This window comes from Schistocerca nitens, chromosome 11 (genome assembly GCF_023898315.1).
Source record: "Schistocerca nitens isolate TAMUIC-IGC-003100 chromosome 11, iqSchNite1.1, whole genome shotgun sequence".
In the NCBI taxonomy this organism is placed as follows: Eukaryota; Metazoa; Arthropoda; class Insecta; order Orthoptera; family Acrididae; genus Schistocerca; species Schistocerca nitens.
Window position 1 is genome coordinate 36,491,588 of NC_064624.1, and position 21,904 is coordinate 36,513,491.

The following is a 21,904-nucleotide window of genomic DNA, read 5'->3' on the forward strand; positions in this document are numbered from 1 at the left end:
CTGATTGTGACTGTAATAATTATGTTCAGCCCAAAACTACTAATTAATAAAAATATTATAGGCAACTCTTATGGAAACTGTAATTAATAAATTCAAAATATATATTGAGTTGCTGATCCTGACCCCAACACAATGTTAGACTTACATAGATCACCACACAGTTTACAGATAAATAATTAACACTATAGGCACACAGAATATATTTTACAATCATTTCTCGTTCTTTTACTTGTTGACCAATCACTGTGTGTGTGTGTTCTAATTTTCCAATATACAAATAGCAGATCACTGCTAAATAGAAACAGTAACTGTTTTGTAAGCTATATGATAGATTACATCACATGTAAGTCTTTGGCACAGTGTACAGTGGGGCATATTGTAAATACTATTTGTCAGCATTTAATACACTTAGGTAGTCTTCCACAAGATCAAACACAATATACATTCCATAGTTATGAATCATAGCATCTAGCCTAATAATACCAAGTTCTTTAGTCAAGGAAGACACAATCTCTCATAGATGCATTTTATGGGACTTTATAATATTGATAAGATGGTGAGAAATATCTTTGTTCACTGATGGGCTTGTGATACGACTTAGTATATATATTACTCATCTTTAGACAACAAATGGAGTTGATCCATGTTAAACAGTCCATACCAACTGTCTTAACATTGTTCACAATCACATTACTATTTCCTAGGTAGTTTTCTTGCAAAGAGAAATTGCAGTACGATGTTACGTAGTCACTCATCACCATTTTGTTAAAAATTCCAGCAAAATCTTGCATTACGCACAGGTCCACAAAGTAATTGTCATCTAGCTACACGAAGCTACTGTATATTTCAGGCAGTTAGCCCATTGTAACATTCATTTTAATGTCAACCAGAACCAATTTATATGGTATAGCCACAGGATTTGTATATTTTCTCGAAAAAGCTTCCTGTGCTTCCATGCCATATTTTCAGTATGCCTCTTGCTGTCACATTATTTCTTCCATGTAGGAGAAATGGTACTTTCGCCTTGACATCATGTCTCGCAGAGGTGAAATTGGAGAATTTATGAGATAGACAATTATTAAATGTACCACAAATTTTATTCTTTAACATTGCAGAGCTGCTCTTCTATAACTATTATCGGCAGTCCACCTGTTCACAGATTGTAACCATCACACTGTTGTCACAAAATTGTTCAATAATGGGTATGAGAAGGTTTAAACTTTTTTTCCTGAGCAGCATGCCATTTTCAGTGTTATTTATGTTACCAGCGTCAACAACAAGATAATCCTGGTTTTCCAATAATAAGTACAAAGAAAGGTATTCATCAGTAGGTCTTATCTTCTTCCCCAGTAGCTGACAGATGTTTAATACTTTGGAGTGAGACATGTTGACACTTCCCACTTCTGCAAAAGACTGACGATAGGTGGTTATCAAGACCTGTTACATACTCTAAACATATACGATTTTCACACTTCTGGTCACATGATCATCTCATCACTTCTAGTTATGCCCCTATAATACGTAAGTAACTTTATAGATTCATGACATGAAAGAAAAACTTCGATGATGCAAAATAAAACCTCTTGGTATTATTTGCCACAGTGCATAAGTTTTCGCGTATAAAACTAACATGTAGTGCTACAGCTCAAACTTAATTGCTCTATAGCAGTAAAAAAATATGTTTTGGGAACATGTTGACGCTACTGGTATAACTTGCAGTTTCAGAGACAACTGTCAGCTGGAATAGTATGATCTCTTTAGCAGAGTAAAGCAAGGTTATTCCCATGTCCTAGTTGTTTCTATTATTTTTAAGAAACTTGTCTTAATTTGGCTAAAAGCTCTGTACTGGGATAAAAAATTATGTTGTAATTTACACTATAGAACAGTGGAGACTACATAACACTTTGTCCCCCATACATCACCTTTTTACAGTAAAATTGTTACCAATTACCCCATGCTCTGTTCCACCCCCCCCCCCCTTGTCGTTTTACTACTGATGTTAGTAGATTGTAATTTGTTATGTACAAGTTGACTCTTCCAAATGTGCTTTAACTGGATTATGAATGTTTAAATAACGAAACAATACATTTACAAAAGTTCAAAATGTGTCAAACAAGCTGCCCTTACTTGGATGTTTTCAACATTACTGAGTTTTTCACTGGCTTATGTCCACCATCACATGACAGGGGTGGAGGTAACATCCTTTATAGTGGATATATACCAGAATTTACGTACCCACAGTTTAGGGCAGCCATGTGTGATTGAGATGTCACTGGGGCAGCCATCTTGGATATGAAATTGGGTGATAAACTATAGTAACAAGAACCCAATGGAAACCCAAGTGAGTCACAAATTAAACCAATAAGTTTCTAAATAAACACTCTTGCTAACAATAGGTTGTCGATCCACCCTAATACGATACTAAACTATAGCAATAACATCAACTGGGTGATGAACTGGATCCTAAAGAAACACTCTTATGTGCCTCGCCCAAAATAAGGTAACATAGCAACTCAATTAAGGAGTAAAGTATAATAGTAAGGATCATAAATTGAGTAATAAATTGGACCATAAATAAACACTCTTTTAACCGCCCCCCCCCCCCCCCCGCCAACCTATAGGATAACAACTCACTCCTATTTGGGTCATAAATTATGGTGATAAGGAACCCTCAAATAAATACTCTTATTGTGTTGTGACCAACAGCATAACAGTCCACCATTTCTATATAAGGCAACTGGCCTAGAGAGGGTGGGGGATAGAGAGATAAGTCTCATAGCCACACAGTCCCCATAGTTCCAACAGGATTAAAATCTAGAAGGAGCTTGAAGAGCATGTGCCCACAGAACTTCTTGAACGGTGCCCACCATAAGAAGTTGAGCCAACTTGTGTGCAGCTGGAGCAGAAAAGTTGGGGGACCTTCAACAGACAAGGAATAGATGTTGCACCAGTTAAGACAAATTACCAAGATGTGGATTACAAGACGACAATGACATTTTCTATGATTGTTGTGTGGTGCAGGATATGACCAACATGTGTCCAGTGTGAGCAGAAAAGTTGGGGGATCATCAACAGACTAGGAATAGATGTTGCGCCAGTAAAAGTAAAGTGTGGTTGCTTTTTTATGGCAACTTAAAATGGTGTCATTACATATTCTTGCAGTTTGAAGGTCATAATGATGGAACCAGCATATGTAACCGGCCAGAATACTCGTCTATCGGTAACTGTTCTGCTCTCAACTTCGTGGTGTCAGTTCCTTAAACACTACACCTAATCGGCACAAAATATCGAAGAACACGAGCTTTGAACAAGTTTGGGTATGGCACTACACCTAAGTGCAGTTTTTCTTCGAATTTCATATAAGTGGTGTTTCCTGTCCATTGACCTGCTCAAATCTTTCAGTATTGCCTGCCATGGGAACAATTCGAGGACGATCACTACGAACCTCATCTTGGATTCCAGATGGCACCACCTGGCCCTCTTCAGTACTTACAAGCTCTGAATATTAGCCTTAGATAGGATGTCAGTTTTCTATGGCACTATGCCAAACTTCTCAAAAATACTCGGAGAAGTAGACGTTGAGCATTTCTGACTCCTCCTGAGTACAAAATATTTCGACCATTTTTGACTGCCTCAGTGAGCAACGTGCCAGTCTGCAGTTGGAAAGTCAGTGCTTCGATACTTCATAACTGGAACTTTCTCTTCTTCGCTCTTATCTTACTTGTATATCATCAGACTAAAATATTAATTAACAAAGGACATTCCGATGCCGTCAAAGTTGCGCAGAAGTTTGATTTTATTTAAATGGCGACCAGCTTCTGAACATGGTGCATTACCAAGCAATCCATGTGAGTGCTACCATAATGTATGTACGCTGGCCACATTGCATGTGTCAGCAGCTACGTGCAAGGTACTATTTGCATACGACAGTCCAGTACCGCACGCACATGCGGCATGACCAATGCACAGAGATTATGGTAACACTATGTGAATGTTGCTGGGTTATGCAATCCAACATACTAGAGGTGGGCTAATTAACGAACACTGAATCTGAATGAAAAGTTAAATTTTTGACAACCAGTTGCACGAAAATGTAGACAAAATAAATTAAAATTAGGTAGAAAATTGTGGGACATAAAATATAGGCAATTTTTCTATAAATTGAACAGTATTATTCACACAGATATATTTTCCATTCAGTAATGAAGCATCTCGTAGTTTTGTGCCAAATTTTAATTTATTGTGAATATTGTGCTTAAATTTGTTGTTAAACATTTTAGTTTGGTAATAAATGTAGAAGTCAACTGAAAGTAAAATTGCCTCTAGGGAGATCGATTCAGAGATTACAAGATAAATTCATGTAAGGTCGCTGTCCTTCAAATCATGTAAGTACAAAAAAAAATTGTAGAAGTCAACTGAAAGTAAAATTGCCTCTAGGGAGATCGATTCAGCGATTACAAGATTAATTCATGTAAGGTCGCTGTCCTTCAAATCATGTAAGTACAAAAAAAAAGTGAAAGACGGCCAGTCCCTAAGGCCTCCTTATCGAAAGAATTTTTGGTAAAGATTTTCTTCTGAAGTAATTAATTCTGCAACATCAGTGTGTTGCATTTCTATGTTGGCCATATATTAGTGCCCTGTGGTGATATGATAGAAGTTACCATCACAGCATTCCAACAAAGGGTGTAAAGACAGTAGATAATGGTACAGCAGTCATTTTTATTACATAATTCGTTTCTTTCTTATTTATGAAACTTCTTCAGTGGCCTAATTCTACATCTACATTTATGTTCTACAAATCATGGAAAAGTGCCCGGGAGAGGGTACTCCGCACTGTACAATATATTTGTCTTTCTTCTGTTCCGTCAACACATGGAGTGCAGAAGAGTAATGGCCTAAACTCTTCTATCCATGCTGCAGTTATTCTAATCTTGCCTTGACGATCCCTACGGGAGAGATGTCTAAGGGGCTGTGCTAAGTTCCTAGATGTTGGTTTAATGCTGGTTCTCTGAACTTTGTAAGTAGCGTGTCCCTCTTCAGATTTTTCAATATCTGTGTGAGTCAAATAAACCTGTGACCATTCGTGCTATCCTTCTTTGTATTCATCCAGTATCCCCTATCAGTCCTATCTGGAACTGGTTTGTACACACTTGAGTAATATTGTAGGATGGGTGGCGCAAGTGTGTTACAAGCATCTCCTTTGTAGACACCGAACTTAAGTCTATCACCTGCTTTATGTACAGCTAAGTGTATATCATTCTGTTTTGTATCACCATAGATGGTTATATCTAGGTATTTCTGTGAGTTAAATGATTCTAATTTATACTGTAGTCATGAAGTACCATTTTCCTGTTTTCTGTAAAGTTCACTATTTCACATTTCAAGACATTTCAACATTGGTATTCCACATAAGTGTGTAGTATTAAAAGTATGTAAAAAAAAGTAGGTACCTTGTCGTCGAAGCCGTGTGTGATCTCGTGGCCAATGATAAAGCCGATGCCACCATAGTTCATGTACTTGGGACGGTCAGCACTGAAGAAGGCTCCTTGGAGGATGCCCGCTGGGAACACTGTGGAACCCACACACACACCTCCATCACTACATGTACTGCTGGTATCGACAGAGTCTCCTCCACCACCATCTAGTACTCTAGTAACTACTCACTAAGATTCAACAACAAGCCTATTTCTCTTGTTCAAATGACAAACCTAGATGGTACAAAAGGAACACTAAACATTTGATCAGGTGACACTGAGCTTTCTATTAAATGAGGTTCACAGAAACACATCCAAACTAGTGGACATGTAGTCACAGACGCTCCCAGTTGGCGAATAGAATGCATTGCTGGGACTTTAGAAGGTTACTGAAACAGACAGAACTTTGTTGATGCTATCACATCACCATCATCATACACCAGACATCCACTGCTCGGTAACGCCATCCTTCAGACTTCTCCTCACATTCTGGCCACCAGCTGTTCGCACCCATGACACTGCTTCTTTCCTGATGTCACATCCCAAGCTCTCATCAGGCAATCAGCTCAGTCTTTCCCCATGTCTGGAATCAAGCAGAGAACTCCCTTGCTCCGTCTGCCACGCATTCTGCTAGCCACACGTCCTGCCCACATCCATCAGTATGATCACCACGTCACACCTCCCTATCCAGAGTGTCCCCTGACCCGTCTGTTTGTCTCCCAAGATGTATACCTTACACATATTTGTAATGAGATCTATGAAGTGATTAAGACGCAAATGAGCATATAGTGCCAGTTGATAGAGAATAAATGCATGAGATTTGAACAATATATTTAAGAAGAATGCAATAAAACAATTAGTAATAGTAATATTAATAGTAATACAATTGTACTTGCAGAAATCTTGCTTGGTAGTTGTAAAACGTTTTGTGTATTTCGTCCTACGAAAAATAAGCATCCTGTAGGGCTTCTGAAAGATTTTCGTAATGTGTTACCCAGATATTGATCGGATAAAGAAAGAGTGTCATTTATAAAATGTCATCTGGGTAGTGAAGAATATAGGTGGGCTCCTGAAATCGTGGTAATCTGCGATTTAATATCACAAAATGAGCTGGTGTTCTTGTCTGAATTTTTGTTTAACGATAAACAGCAACCTGTATTGAAGGATTTCTTGGAAGGGAAGAGCAGTATCCCACAGATAGAGAGCTTAAAAGTGAGTTACTAAGATAAAATATTGTTGTAACAAATTGGATGCTGAGGCAGTTATGGCTTGGTCCTGAGAATAAATGGCCTACACAGGTGTAGCAAATGGTGGTTGCCTAGAAACAGTTTTGACAGATTTACTAATTTGATGGAAAGTGTTCAGAGAGTTTTAAAAAAAGACACTACTGAAAATTTACTTGACTAGATGGGTGCAAGCAACAGAAACGACAGGCATAGAAAGCCAAACACATGGAATGTCAATCGTGGCTGGGAGCAGGTACATTATACAGATGGAAATGATGAACACCTAGACAGAAGTGAAGGGTAAACTCCTCTTGAGAGAGTGTGGCCAGGAAACAGGGATTATCTCCTGTTGAGGTTGGACAGGATCAACATTGTGAGCTGGGGAAGGGGGGAGAAGGGGGAAGCCACAAGGCACCACACATTTGGAGGACCTAATGGAAAGAACAAAGAGATTGAAAGGAGAATAGAGATGAGGCGGCGAGTTCTTTAAGCTGCAGAAGGGGAGGAAGACTAAGGGTTATTGGGAATGGAAATAATCAGACAGCTCAAAATATAGCTTTAAATGAAGGGAAAGATAGCTCCTCTAGGGATGCAGGACTGGTATTTGGGTGTTCGAGCAGATGTATTGATCAAATTGAACAGCTTTCTGAAAGTAGCATCAAGAGGGCGTATCATAAGGGTTTTAGAATTGATAGTAATTGTGTAAAGGAGAAAAGCGTATATGAAGATATCTGTTGGCTCGAACTGTGGTCTAAAGATGATGAAGTGGAAGGACATATGAGACCTGAAGGAAGATTAGAATTTAAGAGCCTGTCAACAGTACACTTATTAGAGACACATAGCACTTGCGCAGATTACGAAGGGTTGGGGAAGGTAACAGGCCATTGTGAGCTGGGGAAGGGGGGAGAAGGGGGAAGCCACAAGGCACCACACATTTGGAGGACGTAATCGAAAGAACAAAGAGATTGAAAGGAGAATAGAGATGAAGCGGCAAGTTCTTTAAGCTGCAGAAGGGGAGGAAGAATAAGGGTTATTGGGAGTGGAAATAATCAGACAGCTCAAAACATAGCTTTAAATGAAGGGAAAGATAGCTCCTCTCAAAAAATATTTAGAGAAGTGACAGAAAACCTAAATGTGGATGACTGGATTTGTAATGGTGTCCTCAACGCAAGTCCAATGCACTAAGGGATTTATTAATTTTATGGGAAGTATTCAAGTAGTTTAAACCATTGAAGAGCCAAGAAACTACAGCAGATTTAATACACCAGATAAGAGTGAACAATAGAAATGACAGGCATAGTATGCTAAACACGTGGGGTGTCAGTATTGACAGAGTAGCCTGCAGTGTGAGAAGGAAGAGGATAGAAAGTCTGAAGAGGAAGAAAAAATGGAAAACGAGTATGAGGGGAAACGGAAACATAGTACGCAGGAATTTGTTTCTGATGAAGATGGTGTGTAAGTTAGTTAATCTGAATATAATGGTGATGAGTCAGTCATGGACAAAGTAATACTGGCAAAATATCTGGAAGGGCGTTGCAGTCTGAAACTGTTGGACAGACTGGGAAATCTGTGAACCATACATAAATGTGAACAACGAGATTAGCTGGACGTAGTCGACTGTGGTAGGTGACTGCACGTTAGTGCAAAATCATTAGATGCAGAGCAGGTCCTTCATGGAGGAAGTGAAAGGGAACCACCTATTCACTCAGCTAAGCTGAAATAGGGGTGTTCCCATGAAAGCTTCCCTAGACAATGGAAATGTTGTGTGTGGGATATCACAGGCACGGTATGAGTCAATGGCTAAGCAGATGAAGTTGCAGACCACACCAGTAACAGGAGTGAAGATTGTTGGGGTGACGGGTAAGTTGGTGAAATTAATGAAGTGGAAAGTTCCATTGCACGTTTCAATATTAGAAAACAGAATTCTGGTATTACTCGCTCCTCTGCGAATCGTAAAGTTGTTTTTTGGGATAAATGTAAACACCATGTGGCTTGTGCCTCCCGTCGGGTAGATCGTTCGCCTGGTGCAAGTCTTTCGAGTTGACGCCACTTCGGCGACTTTAATGTCGATGGGGATGAAATGGTGACACAGCACTCAGTCCCTGAGTGGAGAAAATCTTCGACCCAGCCAGGAATCAAATCCGGGCCGTTAGGTACCGGTATGACATTCCGTCGCACTGACCACTCAGCTATCAGGGGCGGACGCTTTTGGGGTAGATCTCCTCAATAAAATAAAAGGAAAGATGGCCTTTGAAAAAGAGTGTTCTTTTGCTGTCAGTTTAGGGGAGTGTGTTCAGGAGTTCCATTTGTTGCCAAGGCGGATAAAAATGTGGTAGAACTACCTTTACACTGTCGTGATGAAGATGCTGAAGGAATATGGCTGGTGTTGGTTGACTGGGAGGAAATGGTCATAGAGAATGTGGCAAATTCCAGAATGAGATTTTCACTCTGCAGCGGAGTGTGCACTGATATGAAACTTCCTGGCAGATTAAAACTGTTTGCCGGACCGAGACTTGAACTCGGGACCTATGCCTTTCGCTGGCAAGTGCTCTAATGTGGCAAATATTTAATAACTTGCAATTAAACAGCGGGAAGACGCGATATATGTTTCTACCAGAAAAAAATGCCCTTTCTGATAGACCAGGACTGGTGAATGGGTTTGAATGTAAATTAGAAGAGAGAGAGTATATTCCATATTTTGTAAAGCTATATTCCAGGCTGGAAACCTACCTGTACCAGGGATAGTAGGATTATTGGGAGACAGGACTCTTAATAATAATTGGCAGGAACTACACCAATATGCTTCTTTCAATAGTTTTAATACTTCTATACAAAGGAAGATATTCACAATTCTACATGGATTGCACAAGGATCAATGTCTATGCTTGACAATATACTAATTAATGATAAAACAAAGAATCTGAAGCAAGATGTAAGTTTTTACAGAGGAAGTGCAGTAGGTAGCGACCATTTCGTTTTAGGCAATACCATAAGGCTATGCTCAGGAGAGAGGAAAAGACGATTGGCGAGAGCAAGGCGAGTGCCATCTGTTGTGGATCAGAAGAACTTCAACAGCAAACTTTTCACAGTCTACATGACTGGCATCTTTAAGTGAAAAACTTAAACCAGACCAGAGAGGTTTAAATATGAAGCAGCAACGATGTGATTCTCAAGATATGATGATTCTTTTTCATTACATACGAATAATAGGATTATTATTTTTCCATGGTATGCTGGAGAAAGAGTTGTTATGGATTGTTCTGCAATAATAATAGCAAACTTCGTACACTGACATGATTTCGTTAAAAACGAAATGCTATAAATGGAGGTGAAATACGAGGAATTATGTTAGTATAGTGAAAGTAAATAGGAATATTTCTATTCTAGACCATTAATTCAGATTACAACTAGCTATTTTTTTAGAAAAGGTTTATAGGGCTGAATGTTCCTATGGTACAGGCAATCATTAATTTCAAATCTGGACCACATTGCTGTTTGGTGGGGCAGATTACCACTTTTGACATAGCTCTGTAGCTTGGCATCTTGTATTCAAGAAAGTCAAGTTAAGACACCGATATCACCAGACTTGAACTATCCTGGGCAGTGGTAATCTTTACACAGTGATTCTGGCCTCCCAGTTTGTAAAATGTAGGAGATGCAAAACACAAAAAGAGTTAGGGACATATTTTTTGTATTTATTGATTGTAGCCTTTTCTGTTATCTAGCTGCCATTGAAAATTTTAAAAGCAAAAAAGTACTTCTTGTGAAGCAGAGTTCCAGATTTTATTGCTAATTTCACTAAACGGCTAACTCACTTTCACTTTTGGATACAGGTTATAAGCCCCATACTCTTATGACTGCTTCCGTTTAAATATTTAGCATATTAAAACACTCCATAGATATCGTGAATGAAGTCTGATCCATATGCTGTTTGTAATCCAACTATATGGAATCATAATTTCTATTGAAGATAATATCTTTTATTTTTAATTAATAATTGAATGAAAATGCTACTATTTTTTAAAAAATAAAATTGGGTACAAATTGTGAAACATTGAATCAAAGATTTCTAAAGATTGAACAGTGTTGTAGATGGGGCAGTTATATTCATTGAACAACTATACTATTTGTATCCCTGTAACAAATTTTAATTTATTTTCTAATGAACAGTAAAAACAAACAGATTTTTTTTTGCAAGCTCTTTCTTACACCCCAATTTATTTATTTTTAGACCTGCTCCTTACTTGAAATTTTACAACTTCAATAAATCTTTGTGCCTGGCTTCAAGTCTTCTTTTGTCATTTCCCAAGAATTCACTGCATATAATCAAATTTTTTGTTATGTTTTAAATTCTTTATTTATGATTTATAATTTCATAGTAATACACTAATATTAGTATTACTATATAGTTAGTTATATAATAGTATAAGTAAAAATATTATATATTAATTTACTGTTTTAAATTATTTATTAAGTTAATTTTATAGGCTGTTAATTTTTCTTAATCAATCATGATTAAAGGTTTATTAATTGTCATTAAATTTGATAAAATATATTTAATTGATACAAAAGTAATAGTAAATCATTACAACAAGATTACAATGACTGCACTTTGAAATCATTTGTATGCTGTCACACTTTAGGTGGTGTGATTAACAGAGCTCTAAAACCTGATCTTCGATGGTGATTTTTCAAGGTTTTTTGAGAACTGTGTCATACTGCTTCAAGAAACTGATCTCTGGGCACAGACTTTCGAATCGTCTGAGTGTGGAGCAAAGTGGAAAAGGCCACCATCTAAGTTTTCTTTGGAAGTCATTTTTCAGCACTATGTTGAAACGCATGCACGCGCGCACGCGCGCGTGCGCTTGCGCGTACACACACACACACACACACACACACACACACACACATATGAACTGGATCTCCCACGTCTCACTTCCATCTTCTATCCTGCTTGGTTTGTCTGGGAGAACAAAGAGATAATCAACGCCTTCCCCCTCTGCAATTACCCTCTTCATTACAGAATGAGACAAACAAAAAACAAAATTGATGTAATGTGTGATATAGTCGCAGCAGTAATAAAAGCAATGAATCTTAGAAGTGTAAACTGTGTGACACACACAAAAAGTGCCCTTTGCATCGTCCAAATCTTGTATGCTGCAAATACCACTTTTCTGGTAGCACAGAAGCTACAGTACAGAGTACTCACATATGGAGTTCTCACTGGGGTCGTAGAAGGCGTTTACAGTAGCTGACGCTCCATGGGTGGTCCATGAAGTCTTGTTGATGGGCTGCCGCAGTTGACCAAAGGAGTAGTCCATCAGGAACTTGGTCACGTTGAGCAAGCTCTCCAGGTAGAGGGTTGAGTTGACGTCTAGCTACAATGGAACACTCATGGACCAAACACTCATTAAGACAATAGCAGAGTAGTAGCTTACAGGGAGAGAGGTATGCATGGCGACCAAGGGAAGACTATTGTTCTGTCCGCTTACTGGCAATCTACTGGAAAACCTCTGCATGTGGTACTGGAGGACTTTCTTGTGTGATAGATCAGCCTGGTAGGGTTCTCCACTGGTGTTTGGAAGGGTTATTGCACAGCATGAGACGTCATCAAACTACTGGCTTACAAAATTCTGCAGAGAAAATAGGGCAACTATGATGGCCTGACACTAACTGCCAAGGCATCTGCATTGGAATCCCTGTGCATGTAAATTTTACAGACTGGTCACAGTTGAATGTGGCAATGATCACCAATGGAAGTGGGTAGGGTACTGATAAGGGAGAGACTGGGAATTCGAACGAGTGTCCTGTCCAAACATTTTCTAGTGTGTCCTGGGTGACTATGACTCCCAGACAGAAGTTTTGAAATGTGTTTCGCTAACTCAACTCATAAGTCTTTTGACTCAACAGTTTGAATTACACTAGTCTCAGAGACTGTTACTGCACGTTGTAGCGAAGCAAGGGGTACCAAATTTGTTATAAAAGTAAATTACTCAACGGACAATATTTTTCAGTACTGGTATTCCGTTCATTCCAAGCAAGTATCGATTCGTGACGTCATCGTCCAGACATGAGTTGACTGTAATCTGATTCCGTTTTAGACAACTAATAGCTTCTCTCAGGCGATAAAATTTTATTGATTATGAAATATAAGTTCTTGAAGCTTATTCAGAATGGGTTATGTTTAGTTAGAATCTGAATGTCATAATTGATTTTTGTATGCACAAAAAGAGTGTGCATTTATTTGCGGATTTTACTCTGAGACGAGTGCCAAAGGTGTGCGTGTACACTCCGCTGACCTGTGCGGTGAATTTTATTTTGTGATTTTGACCCGAATGGAGACAAATCCAGTTTCATTTAGACTTTACGTGAATTAGACACATCACGTTACGACAAAAGAGTCGTTCAGTCCATTAGGGAAAACTGAAACCTGCGCGCTCGATTTGAAATACGTTACACGCTAGTGCGTGATCGAGCTGTCAAGTAAATCGCGTACAATAGTTGGAAACGCGCCTGGACTTAATGCTCAATGTTGGAAATTAATTTTGAGACAAGAGCTGATTTTGACAAAAATGAACCGAAAGTTCATTCAAAATATCGAGGTTGTGTTTTAATTGAGACACATATCACCTTATTGATTACGTTGCCTAGCAACATTGTATGCAGGTTAATTAATTCATTAGATTTGCAACGTAATAGGTCCCATTACACACACAAAATTTTACACGAAATTTGCTGATCGCACGAGAGTATGAGAGTGTCTTTCTTTCCAGAAGTGCCAATAAACCTGCAGTTTTAAAAGTTAAGTTACTAACTGTTGCGTAACTTTATTGGTATTAAATTTCATTGACGAATACTATTCCTACTAAGAAATGAATATTAACTGCGAGTAGATTAACTGGACAGATTATTAGTCGGAAACGAATTCGCCCCCAACAGATTGTACCACGCCACTACTGAACTTGTATCGTGTCTCTTCACAAGAGAGCTCAAGAGGCCGCGATAAACAAGAAGAATAAAGAAGAGGCACCGGTATAACGTCCATATTAGAATATATGGCATTAACATTCAGGATGTGGGGGTTATGAGACAGTAATCATGGGCACCCAAAATGTTTGGTATTTCCAGCTTTTCTCAGTTACACTAGTCTCATAGTATTTCCACACAGCAAACGGAAAACTTTGGAAGTGTGTTTGATAGTTCTTCTCTGTCCATTGGTGTGTGCTATCCACTTGTTAGGTCAGCAGGAAAAGCCAAAAACTGCCATTGGAAAGAGTTTCGAGAGAGGAGTTTGTCAATAAAGGAGCGCAGATTGGGATTTTCAAGAGTAGCAGTGGTGGTTAGAATAATCAACTGGGAAAGCTGCAGAGATTTGTGCTCGCTGGCAGAATATGAGTTGTTAATGCTGACAGCTGACGTTTCAGTTGGATACTGAGGCATGCATATTGCCAGCCATAATGTGGTGGTCACACTCCGAGGCCCTCGAACACCAGATCAGTCAAGACTTGTTGGCACTGAGTCGTGGCTTCAGACATTCTCATTTACATCCGGACAAACATTAAGATGCAAAGAGATGCAAAGTGTCTGTATGTGATGGAGAGGTAAAGTTACTAAAATATGGTATTGGAATTCCACCTTCAGAATGCAACTACTATTTACATTGGTTTTGTTATGTTCCAAATAAGTTTTGTCGCAGTTTTGTCATCCTCAGAGGATACTATCTGTTTAAGAATATGATCTTTTCCCCAGCGGCGGTTAGCATGTCCAAAAACAGGTATTACTATTAATATGCCGATGGTGATGGGACTGGAGAAACGATACCTGTTATGCTCTGTTGTTACTGTTGTAAACCTGTAGAGTTTTGGCTGTTTGGCTCTATGCCGATATGTGCCAAATGTAAAACATAAAAAACCACTCCGTTTTCAGGCCACGAGTGGCCGACCGGGGCCATCCGACCGCCATGTCATCCTCAGGGGAGGATGCGGATAGGAGGGGCGTGGGGTCAGCACACCGCTCTCCCGGTCGTTATGATGGTATTATTGACCGAAGCCGCTACTATTCGGTCGAGTAGCTCCTAAATTGGCATCACGAGGCCGAGTGCACCCCGAAAAATGGCAACAGTGCATGGCAGCTGGATGGTCACCCATCCAAGTCCGGGCCACGTTCAACAGCGCTTAACTTCAGTGATCTCACGGGAACCGGTGTATCCACTGCGGCAAGGCCGTTGCCAAATCTAAAACATGATGTTGGTTTATTAAGAGACTGTTATTACAACCATGTAATGCGGTACGTGGAAACTATGATCTTCTGGAATAAATTCAACGAGACGGCAGTCATTACTTCGTGATGATGCCCTGAGTGTGTGGTCAGACGCATGAAACAGCTAAAAAATACGTTTTTTGTCTGCCTTGGCTGTCCAGAGTACACCGTTATAAAGAAGCGTTGCCATATATCTAGGCTCTGATTATATAGCAGTCAGAACAGAAACTCCACTATGGTCTGACACGAAGGTGAGGCTATAGGAGAACGCATGTGAGGAGAGAAACACATGTGGCAAGAGCGTGTAGTAAATTGTGCACACGTTATTTTACTGTAATTTTTTCCCATAGTCACTGAAGTGTAATTGTAGGTGGTGTATATTGCACAAGGGTAGTTCTCGTGATAAATAAAAAATATGCTATTGATAAGGAATTTTCAAATATATATTGCCAGCAGCCAAGCAGCCTATTAAAATTCCAGCGATCCTCACTGCAATGAACGAGACTGCTATCAATGGACCTACAACCATGTCACGTCTCCTGCGTAAGGGACGCGTCTACAGAAGAGGCAAGGTGAGTGGAAAGAACGCTGGCATGTGAGGATGAAGTGTACACGTCCACCTACAACGCCTGCGTGAAACACAATGAGGTGACAGATGTAATGGGACAGTGATATGCAAATTTAAGGATTGCGGTAGTATCGCCTACACAAGGTATAAAAGAGGCAGTGAAGTGGCGGAGTTGCCACCTGTGCTCAGGTAGTTCATGCGAAAGAGCCTCCTACGTAATTATGGCCACGCGACGGCAATTAACAGACTCTGAACGCGGAATGGTAGTTGCAGCTACCTGATTGGCGTATTACATTCGGAAATCGTTAGAGAATTCAGGGTTAAAGAGATTCAAAATGTCAATAGTGTGGTGAGAATAGTAAATTTTAGGCATTATCTCTCACCACAGACAACGCAGTAACTGATGGCCTCCACTTAACAAGCGAGAGAAACTGCGTTAGAATAGAGTTATCAGTGCTAACAGACAAGCAACACTGCGAGAAGCAACATCAGAAATCAGTGTGGGACGTATGACGGAACATATTCGTTGGGACGTTGGCACCGGCCGCGGTGGCCGAGCGGTTCTAGGTGCTTCAGTCCAGAACCGCGCGACTACTATGATCGCAGGTTCGAAGCCTGCCTCTGGCGTTGATGTGTGTGATGTCCTTAGGTTACTTAGGTTTAAGTAGTTCTAAGTTCTAGGCGACCTATGAAATCAGACGTTAAGTCCCATAGTGCTCAGAACCATTTGAACCATTCTTTTGGCGTTGGCGAAATTTGGTGACCAACGCGAATACGTTTCGTAACATCTTGACATCAATTGCAGCGCCCCTCCTTGGCTCGTGACCATACTTCTTGGGCTCTAGACTACTGGAAAACTGTGGCCTGCTCATATGAATCTTGGTTTTAGTCAGTAAGAGCTCATGGCAGGGTTGAGGTGTAGTGCAGACACCATGAAGCCATGCACCCAAGTTGTCTACAAGTCAATGTGCAAGCTGGTGTTGGCTCCACAGTGGTGTGGGCCGCCTTTCCACGGAATGAACTGGGTCCTTTGGTCCATTGGTTATGTATGGTTACTTGGAGACCACTTGGAGCCAATCGTGGACTTCATGTTCCCAAACAACGATGTCACGTGACTGAGCCACAATTGTTCACAACTGGTTTGAAGAGCATTCTGAACAGTTCGAACGAATGGCTTGGCCACGCAGATCTCCCAGCATCAATACCCTCTAACATCTATGAGACATAACCGAGAGACCACCTCGTGCACAAAATACTGCACCTGCAACACGTCTGCAGTTATGGACAGCTATAGAGGCAGGATGGCTCAGTGTTTCTGCAAGGGACTTCCACCGATCTGTTGAGTCCACGCTACGTCGAACTGCAGCACTGCGCCGGGAAAAGGGAGGTCCGACAAGATGTTAGGAAGGCACGCTTGACATTTGTCACTTCATTGTGTTTGGCTGCTACTATCAACCCACTTGATAACGTTTTCCGCAGTCATGACGAACAGAGATCGGGTATGCTGTGATAACGAAATCCCATTTCGAGTTAAGGATGTCTGATGATTTTGATCCCCCACTGGAAGCTGGAAAGCTGCAATAGATTTGTAAGAACTGAGAACTGTATGAATGGAACTGCCCTGTCACACACATGTCCCCAAATGGTTAGCAATTAAGTTTCACTTCAGACACCTGTATACACAGGCCAAAAATTCACCAAATCCGTGTGGTGTGTTTGTACAAGACAACGCTACCTGTCCTTCACAAGACTACTAATTGGCAGCTACCATTCTCATATGGTTTTTTAACCACCCCACAATCAGTGCCACATGAAATGTAACGGAAACATCACATTATACATTTCTTAACTTAGTTTCAAAGTTTCAAATGGGAGACGATCATCCATGTCTTACACAGAGTAGTATATCCTGCACCTATCCTATGGCACTTTATCAACGTTCCAAACAGCTGCTTCTTTTAACGTTATTGATCAGAGCAGTTTTAATGATGAACTGATGGGTGTATAACTCATTAATCTTGAACCAGATGTTCTGATGTTCAGATGTGAGTGAAATCTTATGGGACTTAACTGCTAAGGTCATCAGTCCCTACGCGTACACACTACTTAACCTAAATTATCCTAAGGACAAACACACATACCCATGCCCAAGGGAGGACTCGAACGAACGCCGGGACCAGCTACGCAGTCCATGACTGCATCGCCCCTGACCACTCGGCTAATCCCGCGTGGCAAACTTGAACCCTGCTCCTTAAACCACGTTTGCCCAAATCGATCGAATATTTTTTTTTTGCTAATGATGAGACCTTCACAGATAATACAACTGCCTGATATAAATGTATTTATTATTTCTTCTTCTTCTTCTTCTTCTTCGGCATGAATCCAGTAACTTTGGCCTATGTAGGACATTTACTTAGAAGAGTGGTCTTTTGTATGAAGGTCTTCTTCCTATCTTCCTGGTACTTTTTCAGTTACTCGTCCTAATTACCACCTGCACAGACTTGCTAACTAATAAGTTTCACTGTGAAACAGCGATGTTCCATATTACATTTACGTCTACACTAATCAGCAAGAACATTATGCCCACCGATCAACTATCACTATAAATCCACCCAGGCGATATCAGTGTCACATGGCAAGGATTGACTGCTACTCACACACACATGTGATGCATATAGTATCAGTGAGCTTACTGTCCGTGAGTAGAATGGGAAAGGCATGCGATCTGTCTGAGTTCGATCAAGGCTAGGCATGAGTATTTTGGAAACTGCACGACTTGTCGGGTGTTCGAGAAGTGCTGTGGTGAGTGACTTCAACAAGTGGCGAAAGCGAGGTGAAACCACGTCCAGACATCCCGGGACTGGGCCACCACTCCTCATTACAGATGTCGGACGTCGCAGGCTGGGCAGACTGGTAAAACAGGACAGGCGGCCAACTGTGGCGGAACTAACATCAGACTTTCATTCTGCGTAGAGTGCAAGTGTGTCTGAACACACAGTGCACCGAACACTCATAACAGTGGGACCCCAGAGGCCCTGAACCGTTTGCATGTAAATATTAACATCACGAGATCGGCAACTACGACTGAAATGGGCACGTGACCATTCGCACTGGACGTTGGCACAGTGGCAGAGCACTGCACCGTGTAATCAACCCCTTCTTCATCATACCCATGGGAGGGCGCGAATCCGTCGTCTTGCAGGGGAACAGCTCCTTGTGACCGGCAATGCAGGGTGGAGACAATCTGGCGGCGGCACCATTATGCTCTGGGGAGCATTCACATGGGTCCAGAATGAGATTTTCACTCTGCAGCGGAGTGTGCGCTGATATGAAACTTCCTGGCAGACTAAAACTGTGTGCCGGACAGAGACTCGAACTCGGGACCTTTGCCTTTCGCTGGCAAGTGCTCAACCAACTGAACTACCCAATCACGACTCACGCCCCGTCCTCACAGCTTTATTTCTGCCAGTATCTCGTCTCCTACCTTCCAAACTTTACAGAAGCTCTCCTGCGAACCATGCAGAACTAGCACTCCTGAAAGAAAGGATATTGCGGGGACATGGCTTAGCCATAACCTGGGAGATGTTTGCAAAATGAGATTTTCACTCTGCAGCGGAGTGTGCGCTGATATGAAACTTACTGGCAGACTAAAACTGTGTCCCGGAACGAGACTCGAACTCGGGACCTTTGCCTTTCGCCGGCAAGTGCTCTTCCATCTGAGCTACCCAAGCACGACTCACGCCCCGTTCCCACAGATTTATTTCTGCCAGTACCTCGTCTCCTACCTTCCAAATCTGCTACCTTCCAAACTTTACAGAAGCTCTCCTGCGAACCATGCAGAACTAATGTGTGTGTCGTGCTTGGGTAGCTGAGTTGGTAGAGCACTTGCCCGCGAAAGGCAAAGGTCCCGAGTTTGAGTCTCGGTCCGACACACAATTTTAATCTGCCAGGAAGTTTCATTCACATGGGTATCCATAGGTTCAGTGGAGCTCATGCAAGGCACTATGGTGACCAAGTAGTATCGTACACTGGTTGCAGGCTATGTACACCCTTTCATGACGATCGTGTTTACCGACGTCAAGGGCATTTTTCAACAAGACAAGGCGAATGTCACAAGGCCAGGAGTGTGAAGGAATGGTTATAGAAACACAATGGTGAGGTCCAGTTGTAGTGCTAGCCCCCAAAGTCGCCTGACATGAACCCAGTTGAACGCATCTGGGAAGTGGTTGAACATGGTGTCAGAGCTCTTCGTCCGCCTCTCCGGAATCTACTGGAGTCGGGTGACTTGATTGTGCAGATGTGGTGCCCGCTCCCTCCAGCGACACACCAAGCCCTCTCTGCTTCCATGCCACGACGCGTCACAGCTGTTATCTTTGCAAAGGTGGACATACGGGCTATTAGGTAGGTATTAACAATGTTCTGGCTGATGAGTGCACATCTAGATGATTACACTGCAGTTTAAAATTAAGTGCCTGGCAGAGTGTTCATTGAAGCTCCTTCAAGATATTTTTCTACTATTCCACTCTTGAACAGCATACGGGAGAAACGAACTATTAAATCTTTCTGTGCGAGCTCTGATTCCTCCTTTCCTATTGTGATGATCATTTCTCTCTGGTTGTGGGCGCCAACAAAATATTTTCACATATTGAGCAGACAGTTGGTGATCGGAATTTGATGAGAAGATCCTGCTCCAATGATAAACACCTCTGATTTAATGATTGCCTCCCCAGTTCGCGTATCGTGGTCATGGCACTTCCTCCCCTATTTCACGACCTACTCTTCTTCGAACTTTTTCAATGTCCTCCGTCAAACCTATCTGATGCGGGTTCCACAACAGGCAGTAATACTCCAGAAGAGGGCGGACAACCATAAAGCAGACAATCTCTTTAATAGACCATTTATATTTAGTATGTGTTCTGCCAATTTAATTAGAAGTTGGTTGCGAGGAACGGTGTCAAACCCTTCAGGATATCTAAAAACATGGAATCAGTTTAACATTCCCTGTCGACAACACTCATTACTTTGTGAGGATAAAGATCTTGTTGTGTTTCAAAAGAGCGATATTTTCCAAATCTGCGCTGGCTGTTTGTCAATAAATTGTTTTATTCGAGGTGATTCGTAATGCTTTAACGCAGTATATGTTCCAAAATCGTACTGCAAACCGACGTTAGTGATATAGGTCTGTAATTCAGCGGATTATTCCTATTTACTTTCTTGGGTACTGGTGTGACCTGTGCAATTTTCCGGTCTTTAAGTATGGATCTTCTGACGAACGAGCAGTTACACATGTTTGCTAAGTATGGAGCGATAACATTAGCATGCCACGAAAGGAACCTGACTGGCATACATGGCTCTATTATGGGAAAAATTAACTTAAAAACTTCTTTCCAGGCAGGATCCTTGGATTTGAATATACTCACTTTTTTGAATAAAGGAGAAAAGCGACTGGCACACTAATTGACCTCTCAGTAGACATTGTGTTCTTATTGGAAGAAAAATTTTGCGAAGACTGGGATGTAAACAACATGATGCCATGAATCTGGTCTCCTCAGACAAATGCCACAGGGAACTGTACAGAACAATGGCAGAGTGGAAATATACAAGCGGTAGATGCTTTCCCTACACCTCAAAGCTGACAACTGAACAACGTTTTGAAACACTGGAGCTGAAAGAATATCAGCATTGAGGAGAATAAAGAAAACAAATTAACTGTCACGCTTTAAGCAGACATAAAATATAGCGAAAACACGATAAAATATTGAATATGAGCTAATAATAAAAATATCATAATGCAACATGAAAGAAATATTAAAAAATATTTGTTAGTTATAACTATAACTAGCAACAAAAGCAGTAGTTGTAGTAGTAAAAATATTGCAGATGATTACAATTTTTTTCTCTGCACAAGGTTTGTGACAACTTTTACTTTATGTTGGGGAAGTGCAGACATACGCAATACTATACTATTCACATTAAACACTTCAAGAGTTTTCTAAGTAGAAATTTGTGGTGGGTAATGGTCCAATTTAGTTTCACGAAGAAAGCATATTCATTCATCATTTTCTTAACAAAGTAAGTGGATCGCTCTTCTTTCCTTTGTGTGATTAGTTTGGATTACTCCCTGCCACAAGCTCCTATGTAATATATGATCTACTAACACTGCTGCAAAACGTCTCTGAAACTGGGTATTAAAAAGCTTTTATGAAGTGTGTCACCTAAGCCCACAGATATTTCCATTATCATTAGAGTCAACGATGATGGATATTTACAAAAGACAATACAGGAAGAGGTGAGCATTTCGCTTTCTACCCTCTGCTTGTGACGGTTTCATTACGGAGATTTTTGTGCAACTGCAGTTTTATATAAATAGAAAAATA

At 40.8% G+C, this 21,904-nt stretch overlaps 1 protein-coding gene across 4 annotated transcripts in view; it reads right to left on the reverse strand.

Annotated features, from left to right (window-relative positions):
• Positions 1–21,904, reverse strand: part of LOC126213259 (neprilysin-2-like) — a 255,251-nt gene that overhangs the window by 19,900 nt on the left and 213,447 nt on the right. For all 4 annotated transcript variants that reach the window (XM_049940914.1, XM_049940915.1, XM_049940913.1 and 1 more), the window contains 2 exons: positions 11,910–12,078; positions 5,451–5,569 (listed from right to left, as the gene is read on the reverse strand). In XM_049940914.1, the coding sequence (XP_049796871.1) occupies positions 5,451–5,569; positions 11,910–12,078 (288 nt within the window). The remainder of the gene's footprint in view (positions 1–5,450; positions 5,570–11,909; positions 12,079–21,904) is intronic.